This window comes from Notamacropus eugenii, chromosome 4, assembly GCF_028372415.1.
Source record: "Notamacropus eugenii isolate mMacEug1 chromosome 4, mMacEug1.pri_v2, whole genome shotgun sequence".
NCBI classification, from domain to species: domain Eukaryota; kingdom Metazoa; phylum Chordata; class Mammalia; order Diprotodontia; family Macropodidae; genus Notamacropus; species Notamacropus eugenii.
The window spans coordinates 154,095,872-154,111,913 of NC_092875.1; the positions used below are offsets into that span (position 1 = coordinate 154,095,872).

Here is a 16,042-nt window from a genome sequence, read left to right on the forward strand (position 1 = left end):
AAAGTTGATTTTGCTTGATCTGGGTGGTCTGGCCAAGGAGAAGAACCTGCCGTTAGCGAATCTTCTCCACTTTCCGTGCTCGTTTCACCTGGAAGAAGCTACAGAAGATACAATTCAGACATGTCGTCCCTGATTAAGAAAGTGATCAGCACAACGAGAGCACCGGGTGCAATCGGACCCTACAGGTAACCACGTGTAGGGAGGGGCTTGTGTGCCCTCCGCGGGGGCGGTTGGAGCTGAACAGGACCCTTTTTACAGATGAGGAAACTGAGGCCCAGGGAGGGCGTGTTACACCGCTGCTCCGTGGCGTAGCTGGGCTTGGAAGGCAGGTCCCTGCTGTCCAGCGCCATCCTCTGTGGCATCAAATGCGGAATATAATTTTAAACCTGCTCACTAACCGTTATATTTAGAGAAGTTAACAGAAAACAAAGCCTCTGGAAATCTTGATTACATTACTGTTAAAGGATTTTGCATACTATTAATGTGCTTCCCGCATCCAGAAAGGAAAGGTACTACTACTACCACTACCCCCACACTTCCCACCCTAGCATGACCACCAACGAGGATTTCTGCGGGCTAGCCGCGGGTATTTAGGCAAATTCGGATGCACAGAACATTAGGGCTGAAAGGTAACTTAAAGATCTTCCTGGCTTGAAAGCACAGGCTTGTAAATAAAGAGGTGTAGGAACCAGAACTCCTATCTGGTCGTTTAGACTTCACGTTCAAGCCATCTCCCACAGTGCTGCGAACTTTGACCGATTTCCCTGTGTCTCTTTTTAAGCCAAGGGTTCTTAATCTTTTTGTGTGTCAAAGACCTTTTTGGCAGTCTGCTGGACCCTTTCTCAAAGTAATTTTTTTTTAAATAATTGAAAGAAATGTTAAATGTTAGTTAAGAGTTTAGTGGGGCAAAAATATGGTTTTTTTCCCCATACAACTTCACAGATTCCCAGAAATCTATCCTTGGAACTGAACCTGTTGGCTTGCCTTGGGCTTTTCCGCTACCTGACCAAAACAGTTCTATGCAAACTGAGCAAGCCTCTGTTGGGCAAACTGCTGCAGGACAAGCTAGGCAAATAAGGGTGACAAGTTTCAAAAATTTAGTAAACCTAACAGTATAATAAAAATGATTTATTTAGTTTTTAAAATCAGAAGAATTTCTACTTTAAATAAACATTAATTGTTTTTTCAAGACCAGCAACTGTGCTAGGCACCTTGATAAACTGTTTTTAAACATGCAGATATGTGGTGCTCACTCTTACAGATTGTTATCTAAAATTGTAGTAATCAAGTTTTATAATTATCAGTCCATAATCAGTTGTTGCTGACCACAAGATGTTGAATTTTCAATTGGTCACTGCAGCTCATGCAACCCACTAATGTGTTGAGTGTTAACTAGATTTTATGGAGCCAGTCTCTAACCTGAGAAAGATGAAAACTGTAGGCCAGAGACTGTGCCAGTAGTTAGGTAGTCATTTAATAAATTAGTTTCTTATAAGGAATGGATTTGCAAATCAGCAATTCTCCTGATGAGAATTCTACCTTTCTGAAGTGAAAATAGAGATTATATACATAAATCACAAGTAGGAAGAGAGGCAAAATGCAGATTACAAACAATCAGTTCTGGAGTCCTGTCAGGGTAATGCTGCTCAAGTCCTTGGGCATCTGTTACTTAGCGTATCATAGGATCAGAGTTTTGTGACAGGAATAGGTTCCACAGTCTTTGACTCCCTTTACTTCAGGTATGCAAGCAGAAGGATGCCAATGATTGTGAGCTTTGTCAAGGTTTGATTGATCAATTAAAGCTGTATTGTGAGTCTGACCCACAACCTGGAAAATCAGCTCTGGAGAAAATTAAATTATTAGTATATTTATTACACATATCATATAGACCAATATGAAAATTATAAATTCTTTCTTCATCCCTCTTTTCTGCCAAAAAAGGTCAGAATGACCCTTGAAGGCTGATAATATTCACGAAACATGATTTTTGAAAACTTTCTTGGTTATAGAAATTTGCTATAAAAGGAAAAAAAAGAGAGACAAAGTTATTATATAACAGGAAAATTCCCTTAACTCTGTTTGATTCCAGACCAGTGTGATGTTCACAGTGCCTAAAGAGGCCATGAATATCCAGGTGCAATTCTGAATCACAAAATACAGACAGAACCAAAACATTTATTCAGATACCATAAAGCCAAATCCACTGTAGTGACAAAAATCTATACACAATAACAATGCAGAGAACAACACTGGCCTCAAGCCTTCCTTCCCCCTGCCAGGCTTCCCACAAATCAGCTCTCTTAAACAAATCACAAACAAGCTCTCTCACTCACACTAGCCAGCTGCCTGCTTGCCTGCATCCTTCCTAGCTCTGGCTGCTCTCATGACTAACTTCCTCTCAGCTCTGCTCTAGCTCCACCTCTTCCTGTTCTACACCTTCCTGTTCCACAATTCAACAAGCTCCTCCCACCACAGGCACCATGTGTGACCCAGGCAGGTCTCATGGGCCTATTATTGAATGGGAAAGATCTTCCATTTAAACTACCTTACAAATGGGGAAGTAAAGTCAGGAGGGTCCTATCTAGGCTGTGTCCTAAATCCTCACCACCTTTCCCAGGTACAGACATCTATCTTGGCAGTCCTCAGACTGCAGCACATGCCATTTTCTATCATTGGCTTTGGGACAATTCAGACAACTCTTCCTGAAATCAAAACTCAAAAACAAATTACAGTCCAAGGAATTTTTCCCTTAGATAACACAATTTTCATTAATCACAACTTAAATCACAACTTAAAGAGTTAAGTACAACATACAAGTGAAAGAAAAAAACCTGCTACTTCCATGAACATAAAGAGATTAAGTGGACATTAGCAAGGGGGAAAAAAGGCTTAGTTCATACATGGAGTAACTGTAAACCTTAGCTCACATGTGGTTTCTGAAGTTGGTGGTCTACATCAACTGTGGTCGTCTTCTCATCCTGGGCATCTTGGAACAGCTGTCCACCTCAGAAGTCAGCTGCTTCAGATCCGTTTAATCTTTAATGTCAGATCACCTGTGGGTTCTGAAATCCAAGTGAGCGGTACTGCCTTTTTAAGTTTTCCCAGATGGATCCAGAACTCCACTTCCCAGAGGTTGGCTGCAGTGGGGATTTGTGAGCAGGACTTCCAAGGGGCCTTCTACCATGGTTCCAAGGAGTGTTTTTGGAGATGGTGTTTCCCAGTAAACTCAGTCACCAGGTTGGATGAGGGGCGGAGACTCGGTTGGAATTTTTTAAGAATGGGACTGTGAGACAGGTTGGTAAGTCTCTGATATTATCTGAGTCAACCCAATGCAATATTATAGGAGGGAATCTTTGGCTGCTATACTTACCACCCACGGGTACAGTGTCATTGGGTGTCCTGTTACTGTCTCATAGGGACTGAGTTTATGGGAACCAAATGGTCTAGACCTAAGGTTTCACAGGGAAAAAGGTAGGGCATTGGGTCTGGGGATACCTAACTCCTCAGAGAATTTAGCAAGGGAGGTTTTAAGTATTCCATTAACTCTTTCAGCCATTCCTGATGCCTGGGGGTGATAGGCACAATGGAAGTGCTGAGTAATTGGCAGTCTCTAACTTGAGAATGATGAAACAGCAGGTCAGAGACAAAGTGCCAGTAACCAGGTAGCCATTTAATTAATTAGTCTGATTATGAGGAATAGATTTGCAAATCAGGAATTCTCCTGATCAGAACTCCACCTTGGTGAAGTGAAGAAAGATTATATACATAAATCACAAGTAGGAAGGGAGAAGGGAGGGGGGAAGGTGGATTACAAACAGTCAAGTCTGGAGTCCCGTGGGGGTAATGCTGCTCAAGTCCTTGGGGGTCTGTTATTTAGTGGGCCATAGGACCAGAGTTCTGTGGCAGGAACAGGTTCTACAATCTTGGTACGTAGGCAGAAGGATGCCAGTGATTGTGAGCCTTATCAAGGTTTGATTGATCAGTTAAAGCTGCATTGTGAGTGACTCACAATGTGAAAAAAGCAGCTCTTGAGAAAACTAAATTATTAGTATATTCATTAGTATGTCATATTAATTAATATGAAAATTATAAATTCCTTTCTCATGAAGCAGCATTGATCTTCCATAAGGAAAGGAGTATCCACACTGCTGTAATGAATCTTTTGACTTAAACTGTTAGGGCTTTACATGTTATCTCATTTGACAGAAATCACTTTTAACTATTAACATATTCATCAGACTGCACCAGCCAAAATTCATTCTTGAATTTTTTAAAAGTATACTTCAAAAATCAAGACAAGTTGTCAGGTCACTCCATTATATGGAATCCTGAGGCTGGGTTTCATGTCACCCATATTCCTTTTTTTGTCCTCTCAAGTTTATTATATCATTCTTAGATACAAGGTTTAGATAGAAATTTTCCAGAGAATTTGGGTTTGGAATATGACCCATACCGTTAATAGAGTATATATAAGAAAAATCATTTGAACGCACCTATACGCAGTGGCCAAGAAGTGACAATTTATGTTTACTATTACAGATTAGGTAGACTGCTAAATCACTGCTTCACTTCTGAGCCACTTAAGACTTAAGTGGTCAAGCTAATTATTAACCAGATTATTCACTAGGCCTGTTATTAACCCACTTACACTTTTTTGGAGTTTTCCTGTGGCATTGCTTCTGTTTACCATGTTCCAGTGACATTGGCCTACTTACCATTCCTTGCATTGATGCAGCAGAGGCTGGCCTTGCACTCAGAAGACCAGAGTACAAATGCTGCCACATTTATTAACTAGCTTTAAGATCCTGGTAAGTTACTGAACTCCTCTCAGCCTCAGTTTTATCATCTCTAAAATGGTATATGGGTCTCGATGCTCCCTACCCCCAAACCTTTCATATACTTTGCCCTGGCTTCCGAAAAGCCTTAGTTCAAATCTCACTTAAAGCAGGAAGTCAATTTGCCACCCCCGCCACTTCCCTCTGGGATTGTCTTCTATTTACACTGTAGCTATCTTGCACATGAATAGTTATTTGCATGTCGGGTCTCCTTACCACACTGCATGGCACCTACTAATCACTTATTCAGTGTTTTTTGACTGACCTGGTATGGATCTGCTAAAAGCACACGTGTTTCTGCATCAATACATGTAAGTGTATAAGGTGTGCACGAAAATGATCATCTTTTAAAGAAGTACTAAGATCTGGACCTGGGTCTTCATCTAACAGCAGGCATTGAGAAACCATGCAAACCACAACAGCCACCCAGGTTTCCCATCAATTCCGTGGAGATGCTTGCAGTTGGTTGTCTTGGGAAAGTCAGTTCACCAAAACACCTTCTTGCCTATGCCACTGTCTACAAATTCAAAACAAAAGTGTAAGGCAGAATCATACTGTTGTACTCTGCTGAATTGCTCCCAAAATGTAACTGGTAGTTTAACATCAATACCTTAGTCAATGAGCCTCAAGGGGCTAGTTTGTGCCAGGCACTGTGACACTTAACCAACACTTCCTGAAGGAGTCTCACAAATCCCAGCATTTTAAGGACAGTTCTAAAGATTAAGGCAGTGCAAATATGCTTCTCACTTCAAAAGTTTGAAAATACACAAAGGGATTAAATGATTTGCCCAAGGTCATAAAGCAGTAAGATATGATACATAATGTAAACATTTGACTTAAGTTGTAAACAGCCTGCTGTGCAAGCTCCATGCGAAGTCACCATAATATTTCTAAGGTTAATGTAAACTTATGAGCTGACTGTTGACAAGATGTCTTCTTTGTGTGCCCCTCTATAAATTAAGTGAGCAGTGGTCAGTGAGGTGGGGGGATGGGAATGCCGTGCTTCCCTCTAGCAGCCCCCATCTAGGCTTAGGGAGCATTTGTGGAATGTATATGCTGGTCTCAACTTGCCCCTATGGAGAATTAGGGAAGTGTTGGAGGAGTTGGTGCTCTTACTTCTACTCTGGGGGGAAGGGGAAAGCATAATAATACAGTAAGAATATAACGAGTACTCCTCTGTGTGGTAAAAACTATTTTCTTAGTAAGCTTTCAGACTTTAAAGTATAATATTTGATTGTTTCCATTACAGTCAAGCAGTACTGGTAGACAAAACCATGTACATCTCAGGACAGATAGGCATGGATGCTTCAAGTGGACAGCTTGTATCAGGAGGGGTTGTAGAGGAGGCAAAACAGGTAAGTTACTTTTTATATTTGATTTTTCTTTTCCTTTTTAATACTGAGCAGATCAGAATCAGTCTCAGTGACATCATTTTCCATGTTTTGGAAATATCCTTAGCTAAAACTGGCTTAGGTTTTCCACTAAAGACCTGCTCTTATGCTAGCAAAGTGATGCTGAGTTCTCAGGGCTATGAGGGCAGAAGAGCCAGTTCAAAAACAGTTGTGACAGATCAAAACAGACTGGATGAACTGGATGTGTATCCCAAAACTAGCCTATCTAGATTCAGAGCCTCAAAGAAATGACTCAAGGCCTAGTGAAAATTGACTGAGTGTAGTGACAATCTTTGCAGGGAGAGAGTGGCTCAGTACAAGACTCTAATAAGGAGTCCAGAACCTAACAACAAGACCTAAGAGAATGTGACTTCTCATTGGTTTGTAGTAGACAATTAAATGGGATGCTAATAACTCATTTTCTGGAAAGAGTCTGAAGTTCAGACTAAATAGTTCTACCATGTAAAGTCCTTGAATAGCAAGTCAGTAAAAGATTTAAGTTAGTGGCAACTTTTCTGCATGGCATCAACACCTTGCACCCTTCTGCCTTGTCTTACAGGCCATTATAAACATGGGGGAAATTCTGAAAGCTGCTGGCTGTGATTACACTAATGGTGAGTTTACTGATATTACTTTGTAAGTGGCTCAAGGGCAGAAAATTAGGAGTTGCACATAGGGAGACCATATTACTATTGAAAGATCCAGTTTTAGACCTTCCTGATTGAGGTTCATCACCCTGGGAATTCCAGCTCACCTTGGTGTTGATCTAACAGTGCTTCTTAAGCTGTAGGTCTTTATTCCATATGGGGTTTAAAGAGTGCTTACACCTCCCAGGTGGAAAAGTTCAAGAAGCCCTGAATTCTAAAGAACCTCTGTAGCTAAAGAGTTTTTACTTTCTTCTTTCTACACTATCACTGATCCTAATTCCTGAATCCCAGGAACTGAGCTGTACCCTAAGCTTTCTTGGTTCTCTGGGTTCAATTGTGTTGTACCACTTAGTCTTTAGTTCTACTTTCCCTGTTTTTCTGCCTATTTCAGACATAAACTCCCTCTTTCCCTTCTGCTCCAAATCCCATTAACTACAGATGACTAAAATGGGTTTCTGGAGGCTGTTTACAGAGAATATACAAACTGAACATTAACACATCGAGGTGAGATAATTAAAAGTGGGTATTGACACCCAGTCTCAGACTAGATGATATTTAAACTTTCTAAGCTGTTCTCTGAAGCTCCAGTTGCCCAAGTCAGTCACCCTCTACCTACCATATTGTCTGCCTTCTGTGGAGCCTCCTTCTTTGATGCTGACTTGGAGTGCTCTGGATCAGATTTATTGGATCATTGCACAATTCACAACTCAGATGATCAGAAAACCTCTTGAATTCATGACAGACTCATGTGTGTTCCAGACATAGTCTTAATTAACTGCCAGTCCCTCCTGGTTAAAAGCAAGGAGATAAAAGAAAAGATATGACAGTTTTTTCTCCAGAATTTTAATAGAGTTCCACCCTGAAAGTATACAATAATAAACTTATGGGTTGAAAGAATTTCCTAACAATTAGAGAGGTCCAAAAGAAGAAAATGGGCTGCCTCACAAGGCATTGAGTTCCCTGTCACTTGAGATTTTCAACCAAGGGCTGTCATTGGACCTTTTTGTTCCTTTGAGTTGCTCTAGCATGCTGTATAAATTCCCTTATTAAAATCATTTTTCTCTATGAAGCATTAATGTTACTTTTTAATGGTTAGTCTATTCATATTTCAACATCGGAAGGGGCAGAAAAACATTTTTCTGTTTCCAGAGTAAGTTCTGGGTCAGATTAAATATCTTATAATAACAACTATGTCTTCTAGTGGTAAAGACTACTGTTTTGCTGGCTGACATGAATGACTTCAGTGCTGTTAATGAAGTCTACAAGCAGTGTAAGTAACTTCTTTATTTCTCTTTTATGTGCAGTATAGTAATGGATCATGTTTAATTAACATTTATTGACCAATATGTATTCAGCACAGCAAAGGACAATTAGGAGACTATTAACAACTATCAAAACTGAACTATGTCTGTTTCATTTATAAAATCTTTGTAAGAATGATCTATACACGTATCAAAGATGTTCTTGATGAAAATATGAGAAGAGAACATGTAGGCTTTTGCCAATAATTCTCTATAGCAAACTTAATGTTATAATCTCAATTTTGACTAAAAAGCAAAACAAAGAACATACAACCTGCTATGATTGTTGGTTACACAGAGAAATAGTTACAACTGACTTGGTAGAAAAAATACAGTCTTCAAAGTTTTATGAATATGTTAAGATATTCAAGATCCCTTTGTCATTGTAACCTCAGAGACAACTAACTTCCATAAGCCTCCAATAATTAACATCAAGCAAGTCATAAAATAGGCAGGTGTATCTTCCTCAAAGGAATTAGACGTTTTCACATCTAATGGGTACAAGTACCTACATGGAAGAGAATTTCCCTCCATGAGTGGAGGGCCTTGTAACCACAAACAAGGTGGAATTTTTCTTGTTTTTATTTTGAAATTCATTTCCCCAGCCTCAGGCTAAATTGTAAACATCTGAAAGATTAATCTCCTTTGACTTTAGGTATTGAGGCTCTGGGGCTCTCTTGCCTTTGGGCCCTGAGGCAATGAGATGCTGAGTCTTGGAGCTGCACTTGCTGTGCATGTGGGCTCTCTGCTCTGAGCCAGTCAGATGCCAACCAAAACCTTATGTGAGCTGGGAGACTGATGTTGCCTTGGGGCACACTCCTGAGAACTCTTGATGTCCTGAAGGAGACTCTGGGTAGCCATTGTTAAGGGGCCCCAAGGCTATGAATGTGAACCTAGAAGAGGAAAAGGAAGAGAGGAGACAGTGAAGATGAAAAAGAAAACTGGAAGGCTAGCAGTGGCCCCAGCAGCAGAAGCAGCAGCAGACTTGCTGATGGAGCCTCCCAGTTGTGAAAGTGAATTGAGCTGAAGGCCAGAGACCCACACACTGGAAAGAGGCTTAGCTTAAGCCCCTTTTAAGAGCTGTTTCAAGAAGCCTCGGTGCTTTGGTGCTGGTGATGTGTGTAAATATTGTTCTTGCCCTGTTAAGGTTTGTTTTCCCAGAGGCAGAAGCTGGGAGCAGGAGCCCCTGGAGCCTGCTGTCAGGCAGGAGCAGGGAGAGCTTGGAATGGAGCAGTCCCTTCCCAGTGAGCTGAGACAAGGAGCAGGAATGGAGGATCCAGGCAGGAACCAGAGCTTTGGGCCCTCAGATGTGGAGGAGGAGCCACAGGCTCTGAAGTAAGCCCTGAGTCAAAATGAAAACTTTGCAGCAAGACAGGAGCAGTGAGAGAACCAGGTGGAAGCCTGCAACAGCAGAGTGAGGAAAAGAATACACACTCAAGAGGACTTTACTTGGGCACTCTCTTTTGATTGAAGGGATTGTAAACTATTGTGACCTAGGGTTGGAGTGTGTGGTATTCTCTGCTACCCCTAGGGATGTGTTGTGCTAAGGAAGACCCTTGCCTGGGACCCCCTGATTGTGTAAAAAGCATAAGGTGGGGGGCATGCTATGTTCTATACTGAAGGCTATAATATATGCTGTCTACCATGTTACAGACTGAGTGCTATGTTTTGTACTGAATGATAGGTTTTGTTTAAAGTTATCTGGCCACCCTGGTGATAAGTTACTATGCTGGTACTGATTGTGAATGTTATGCTTTAGTTTCTTGAATAAGGTTTAGTTTTGAATGAATAGAGTACTTATTATACCATACAATTAGCCATCAAGTGTGCTGTGTAATTGGCATTACAGTCCTACAGAATAGTCTTTGCAGAGGCTGTCATGCTGATTGCATGAAACCTTATAACACTACAGAGGTTCTTAAGTGAGATTCCTGATTGTTCAAAAGACAGCAGTCTAACAATTAGTTTAGAAACAACTAAGCTAATGAAGAATGTCCATGAAATGCATTGGATAGCTAATGCTTTGAATTAGTACATCAGCAAATACACTAGAAATGGACCCTGTATATGGAAAGTAAGTTGGATGCACAATTAAATATGAGGAAGAAAGTGTGCTTTTTTATATTTGGGGAAATTATGTGGTACTACTTTTAACACAAGCTACTATCCAGTGGAAAAAAAATCTTTTAAATCCAAATGTTCTCCTGAAGAAGCTATATGATTGTGAATCTTCAAATACTCAATCTCTAAAGAATCAAAGTTATAGTGATCTATAAAGGTATTGGAGAGGGACATGATGAGCACAGATTGACTATGGCCAGTTTGTAGTGATAATCCAAGAAGTAATATAAGGAATGTATTATCAAGGAAATGTGTGCTCTGAAAATGGAGTGGCCTGGTCATTGCCAAGAGCAAGGGATAACAAATAATTAGAGTATAATACAGCATCCCACGAAAAACAAAAAGACCTAGAAAAAGAACTCCAGCATATTTGATGGATCATTTATGGAAGATCTGCATGGGAAATAGGATAAGAAGACATGGACAGGTTACCACCTGCACCAAAAGAACTTCAATTCGGTGAGATCAAAAATCCACTAAACATATTAAAGAATTTAATAGTAAGCTGTGTCCGACCTAATTGCCATGGGCTGCCTGGGTCATCTTACCGATATCAGGTCTTCGGTGGCCAGCCAGATAAATGAATGAGAGAAAAGACCTCCAGAGTCAAACAGAGGTGTAGGCTTTATTCCGGATCTTAGCTGCATGTCAGCATGCAGGGTGAGTTCTCCCCATGAAGCCCCCTTCTCCTTCTGGAGGAGAGAGGAACCCTCCCCATCTCAGTATGTAGGGCTAGTGCTCCCCGCGGGAGCCCCCCACAGGAGCCCCCTTCTCCCTCCCGAGGAGCAAGGAAAAAGGGAACCTCAGGCTTTCTTGTCCCCATTTAAGCTCTCCCAGCCGCATAGTTCACTTGTGGACACTGTGCATGCTCTCAGCCCCTTAGCCAATTAACAGGTGTGCTGAGACCACGGACCAATCTCAAGGGTGGGATGCTCTCCCCAGCAAGTTTCCACTGAGAAGAGGTGGAAAAACGAGATAGCTCGTGTCTCACTCCTCAATTCCCAGATGTTCCCTGGGGGGCCTCGTGAGAGCTCAGCGGTTTCAAGAGCCCTCACCTTTACCTGACCCGAGGCCATTCACGTGAGAACCGAGCTTACCCTAATAAAGCTGGAAGTGATGAAGAGCAAGGGAAGGGTGGGATAGCATAGAAAGAGTAGACTTGGTAGGCAGTGGTCAGTAAGACTTACTGAGTTTACAGTACTAGGGGGCACATCCTAAGGATGGATCTGGAAGTCAGAACAGTCGTCAGGATTAGACTTACAGATTTGGGAGTCATCTGCATAAAGGTACTGACTGAATGAGATTTCTAATACAAAGCATTCAGACAAAGGAAGCCAATGTTAGACTCTTAAAAGAACATCCACTTTAAGGAGTTGGCCAGAGGATGAGAAGGGAACAAGAGAGAGAAGTGTTAGAGAAAAAGTTAGGGAAAAAGCAAGCAAAGCAGAAGAGGAATGTTACTGAAGCTAAGTGAGAAAAGAGTATGCAGGATGAGGGGGCAGTTGACAGTATCTCATGTTACAGGGAGGTCACAATGTAAGGACTAGAAAAAGGCAATTGTAAATTATTAAGTCATTCATGACCTTGACAGAGCAGTTTCAGTAGTGGTGGCAGCAGAAACTAAAATTGAAGGGATTTGAGGAAAGAGAGGATATTGAATAAAAGCATTGTATATGGATAGCTGCTTCAATAAAATTGTTAGAGAAGGAAATGCAAGAGGCAGGATTATGAGCTGCATAACATAGAACAGTCCACCAAAGGTATTTTGGGGTTGGAAAACCTAAGCATATTAGTAAAGTTTGTGGGAAGGAGCCAGTGAAGGTGAATGAACAGGAGAAAGTAACTGTTGTTCAAGTACAGTGCTGAAGACCTGAGGGAGCATTAGGGTCAAGGGCATAAACTGAAGGATTTGTCCCAGCTAATGGAGATAGCTCCCATCTATGTCCAGATGAGAGAGTGAATGATGCCAAGAGGAAAAAAGGGAGGTGGAGCTCTTTTGGGCTACTTCAGTCTTGTCAGCAGAGCAGGGATCTATGTCATCTTTGTGGCAGGCTTTGAAGTTGTGGCTCATGAGTTGAGGAAAGAGAGCTTTGGAACATTGGCAGGAAGAAAGTGTCATGTGGAGGTAGTGTGGCACGGAGGACTTGATTGGAAATAAGACCACCTGGATTGGAGTCCCATTTCACATTCTTAACAACTCTGTGACCATGAATTAGTAGTCACTTAACCTCAGAGCTTCAATTTCCTCATCTCTGAACAAGAAATAGTAATACTTCTACTATCTGCAAGGCTGCTGTCAAGTAAATACTTTGGGAACCCTAAAGCACTAGATAAGCATGGGCTACTATTATTCTGCAAACCTTCAAGTGCTATACAAATATTTGGTGGTGAAATAGAACCCTAGACTTGGAGATAGGAAGATAATCCAGTCTCAGACACTTACTATGTGAACCTGGTCAAGTCCCTTAACCTCTTTATAGCTCTGTTTCCTCATGTGTAAAATAGGGATGAAAAATAGCACCTACCTCATAGGGTTGATCAAATGAGATAGCACACTTTGCAAACTTTAATAATGCTAATTATTATTATAAATATCAGCTATCATTGTTATTAGTAAGAATTGTTAAGCAAGCCTGGCTGAATTTATGAATTTTAATGGATGAAATTAGCCCAATTTCTAGCACTGTTCAGCACCCCAGAGGAGAAACAGAGAAATTTGAGAATAAGAGTTGCAAAGGAATGAGGATTAGCAGGTTAGGAACAATAAGTAAAGTGAAGGGATTATAGAGTAGTGATAATGAAACATTAAAAGTTGTAAACCACAGGGTAAAGGCAAGTGAAGCCAGAGTAGAAAGATTAGAAAAACAGGGAGAAGTCAAGGGATCAAAGCTCATTACAGAGGCAAAGATTAATTTTAAAGTGACAGAGTTGTTTAAAAAAATGCTAGGTACTCAGGATTAGAAAGCAGAATTTCAAAGTTAAGCTTTTTAGAGGTAAAGTGATTCTATAAGTCATTTCCATGTTCCTATGTAACTGAAGTGGGGTAGGAAAGTAAAGCATTGGAGGTAAAGTTGAAGAAACTGGGAGGTCAACGTGTTACTTTTAAATTTTATGTCTTACACAGTTACAGTGTACAGGTCTTATTTCCCTTTATTAAACTATAACCTCCTTAGGGAAAAGAAAAATGCCTCATTGACCACTGCATACCAGAGTATCCAGCACAATGTCTTGCACATAGTAGGGACTCAAATTATTTTTTTTTAGCTAGGGGGAAAGGGGAAATGAATGTCAAACTCAAAGATCAGTTTCATTAAAAAAAATATAATGTCACAGGGTTCAAAATCAAAAAAACTTTTTATCTTTTTATCAGTATGTTGAAACATTTATAATAGAAAAACACTGAATCACAGTAATCATGATGCAAAGTATTTTATGTAATGTTCTGTATCTGAAAAACAGTCTTGTTTTTCCTGTGATATACTTAATAAGATTCTTTATGTTTAACTAGTGGGTTTTTTTTTAAATGTGTCCTAGAGATATCATCTGTAATTGTTTTTAATCCAGATTTCAAGAATAATTTTCCAGCCAGAGCTGCTTACCAGGTTGCTGCTTTGCCAAAAGTAAGTTATTTTTAACATGAGACATTATTTTACAAATGAATTTCTACATTATATTCTGAGTACTCACATAATATTAATTGATAATTTAAAAGAAAAAGGCAATTCATGCCCTTTGGGGGAGTGTATTACCCACTTGATGATATATAACATATAGAGAGAGGGAGCACTGGATTTTATTTCAAGGATATAGGGAACTCATAGTAAAGTCAGGTCCTTCTACCAAGGTATTTTAGCACTTCTCTGAAATTTAAGTCTTAGAGACTTATTGTGTCATTTGAATATTACCCCTTATTCCCATATTTTCTAAACCAGCAGTTCTCAGAGCATGGTCCAGGGACCCTGGCAGTCCCTGAAAGCATTTCAGGGGGGCCATGAGGTCAAAATTAAGACATTTTCATTTCTAGTATGGTAAATATCAATAGATATAACCACAGAAACCAAAAGCTCTTTGGGAGTGGGGGCTTCTCAGTTTTTGAGTATTAAGGGGTCCTTAAACCAAAAATTTGAGAACTTTTGCATTTCACTCCTTATGCTTATATAAATGATAATACCTATCTCAAGTTGGTTGTGAAGTTCAAATGAGGTATTTGATATTTTAAAGTGTTATTTTCATTTTAATAAGGTATTGCCTAATGAATGACACAACTGGCACTAGATTTCACACTAGATTGAGGCCCAGAATAACCACTTCAATCTAAAACAGTGAACTTTGTTTGGATAAAAGTGACCTACAAGTATAATATATCCAATCTCACTCCTAAGAGCTTTTTATCATCTTATGTGTCTTTGATTTTCAGAGTACATTTTATCTTACATCTCTCAGTCTGGATGTGTTTTCTCCTTGTTGGGTCAGTCCTTGGATGGTTCTGTCCTTGTTCATATATGTTTATTTGCTCTTTAGTCTGTACATAGAATCACAATATTCATTTCCCTTCAAGGATGGTCTTCTCACTGAATTTACTTAAACCCATCTCCAGCTTAATATCTATTTTCTGTCAAGAATTTTACTGCTTTTCTTTTTCTGATTATTGGGCATATTAAATGCCATTACACTTGAGACAGAGAATACTGGAATACCACTGTAATTTTTTTAGAATGATGAACTTTATTCATTGGTACATAATCTCCTATAAGTTGTTTCGTTATTTTTCCCACAGGGAGCACGTATTGAAATTGAAGCCATAGCTGTCACAGGACTTTCCACGTCAGTACTATAAGTCATGTTCTCCACTGTTTTGCCAGTTACATTTGGTGTGGGATAAATGACTAATTTACTTCTAATTCTTGAAATTAATGTTGGAAATTATAAGCCTTAATGAAATGCTATGGAGGAATTTCTGTTATAGGAATAACATATGAAGTGAATATGAATGTAAACTAAGGATTTGATGGAGAATACTGTTATAATGCAACATTTACAATATATATGTCCATACTATTGAAAGTGAAAGGTGAAGTAGAGAAATTACAGCATCTCTCTACAAAATTAATAAAAGCAAAGGGCAGCAAGAAATGAAAAAAAAAAAAGCTTTTCCCCAGGAATTGTGGATTGTTGTATCTGAGAGGGAATAAATAACATTTTTGGAATTAAATTCTACTAAATTCATTATCTGAGAAATGTTTGACAGAAATTTTATAATTAACTAATTTTATAAGCAAAATTAAACAAAAATCATTTTATACGTTAGTCCAATTTGTTGCATGGAATGCCAAGGATTTAAAAGTTGCAAATTCCTCAAAACACTCTTTACTTCCTGTTAAAGAATTTCCCCTTTTGAGCTAATTGAAATTCCAGGGTATGTAGCAGAGATAATGGAAAGAAAAAAGTTAGAAGTTAACGGACCAAAAATTTTTAGATGACAAAATGCATTTTTCTAATGGAAATAAAATGAAAACATGAACATTTGCTGTGTTGTAACATTCATTTTGGAAACATCATTATTAAAAATAGCTCAGCAAACAGAATTTTGGTATGAAAGGTTTCCATGAGGTTTCTTCATCATCGTTACCATTTACCAAATACATATAGTGACACTGTGCCACAGATTTAAAAAGCCAAGTAATAGGAGTGGTTCTTTCTATACAGATCATGGAAGCTATCAAGATAAAAAGAGAGCAGATAATTTA

The 16,042-nt window shown here is 39.5% G+C and overlaps 1 protein-coding gene across 1 annotated transcript; it reads left to right on the forward strand.

Moving 5' to 3' along the window:
- The first annotated feature begins 55 nt into the window (after positions 1–55).
- Positions 56–15,821, forward strand: RIDA (reactive intermediate imine deaminase A). Its single transcript, XM_072603430.1, has 6 exons — positions 56–185; positions 6,085–6,190; positions 6,786–6,840; positions 8,075–8,143; positions 13,860–13,915; positions 15,073–15,821. The coding sequence occupies exons 1-6, from the start codon at positions 121–123 to the stop codon at positions 15,130–15,132; spliced, it is 411 nt and encodes a 136-aa protein (XP_072459531.1). The 5' UTR covers positions 56–120; the 3' UTR covers positions 15,133–15,821.
- The last annotated feature ends 221 nt before the right edge of the window (positions 15,822–16,042 follow it).

Bases quoted from the DNA above. Each gene is read 5' to 3' on its own strand.
- RIDA (XM_072603430.1), top strand. From the start codon at position 121: ATGTCGTCCCTGATTAAGAAAGTGATCAGCACAACGAGAGCACCGGGT. The intron at 186-6,084 runs GTAACCACGTGT...TTTCCATTACAG, and splicing joins GGTGCAATCGGACCCTACAG to TCAAGCAGTACTGGTAGACA. The intron at 6,841-8,074 runs GTGAGTTTACTG...TATGTCTTCTAG, and splicing joins TGGCTGTGATTACACTAATG to TGGTAAAGACTACTGTTTTG.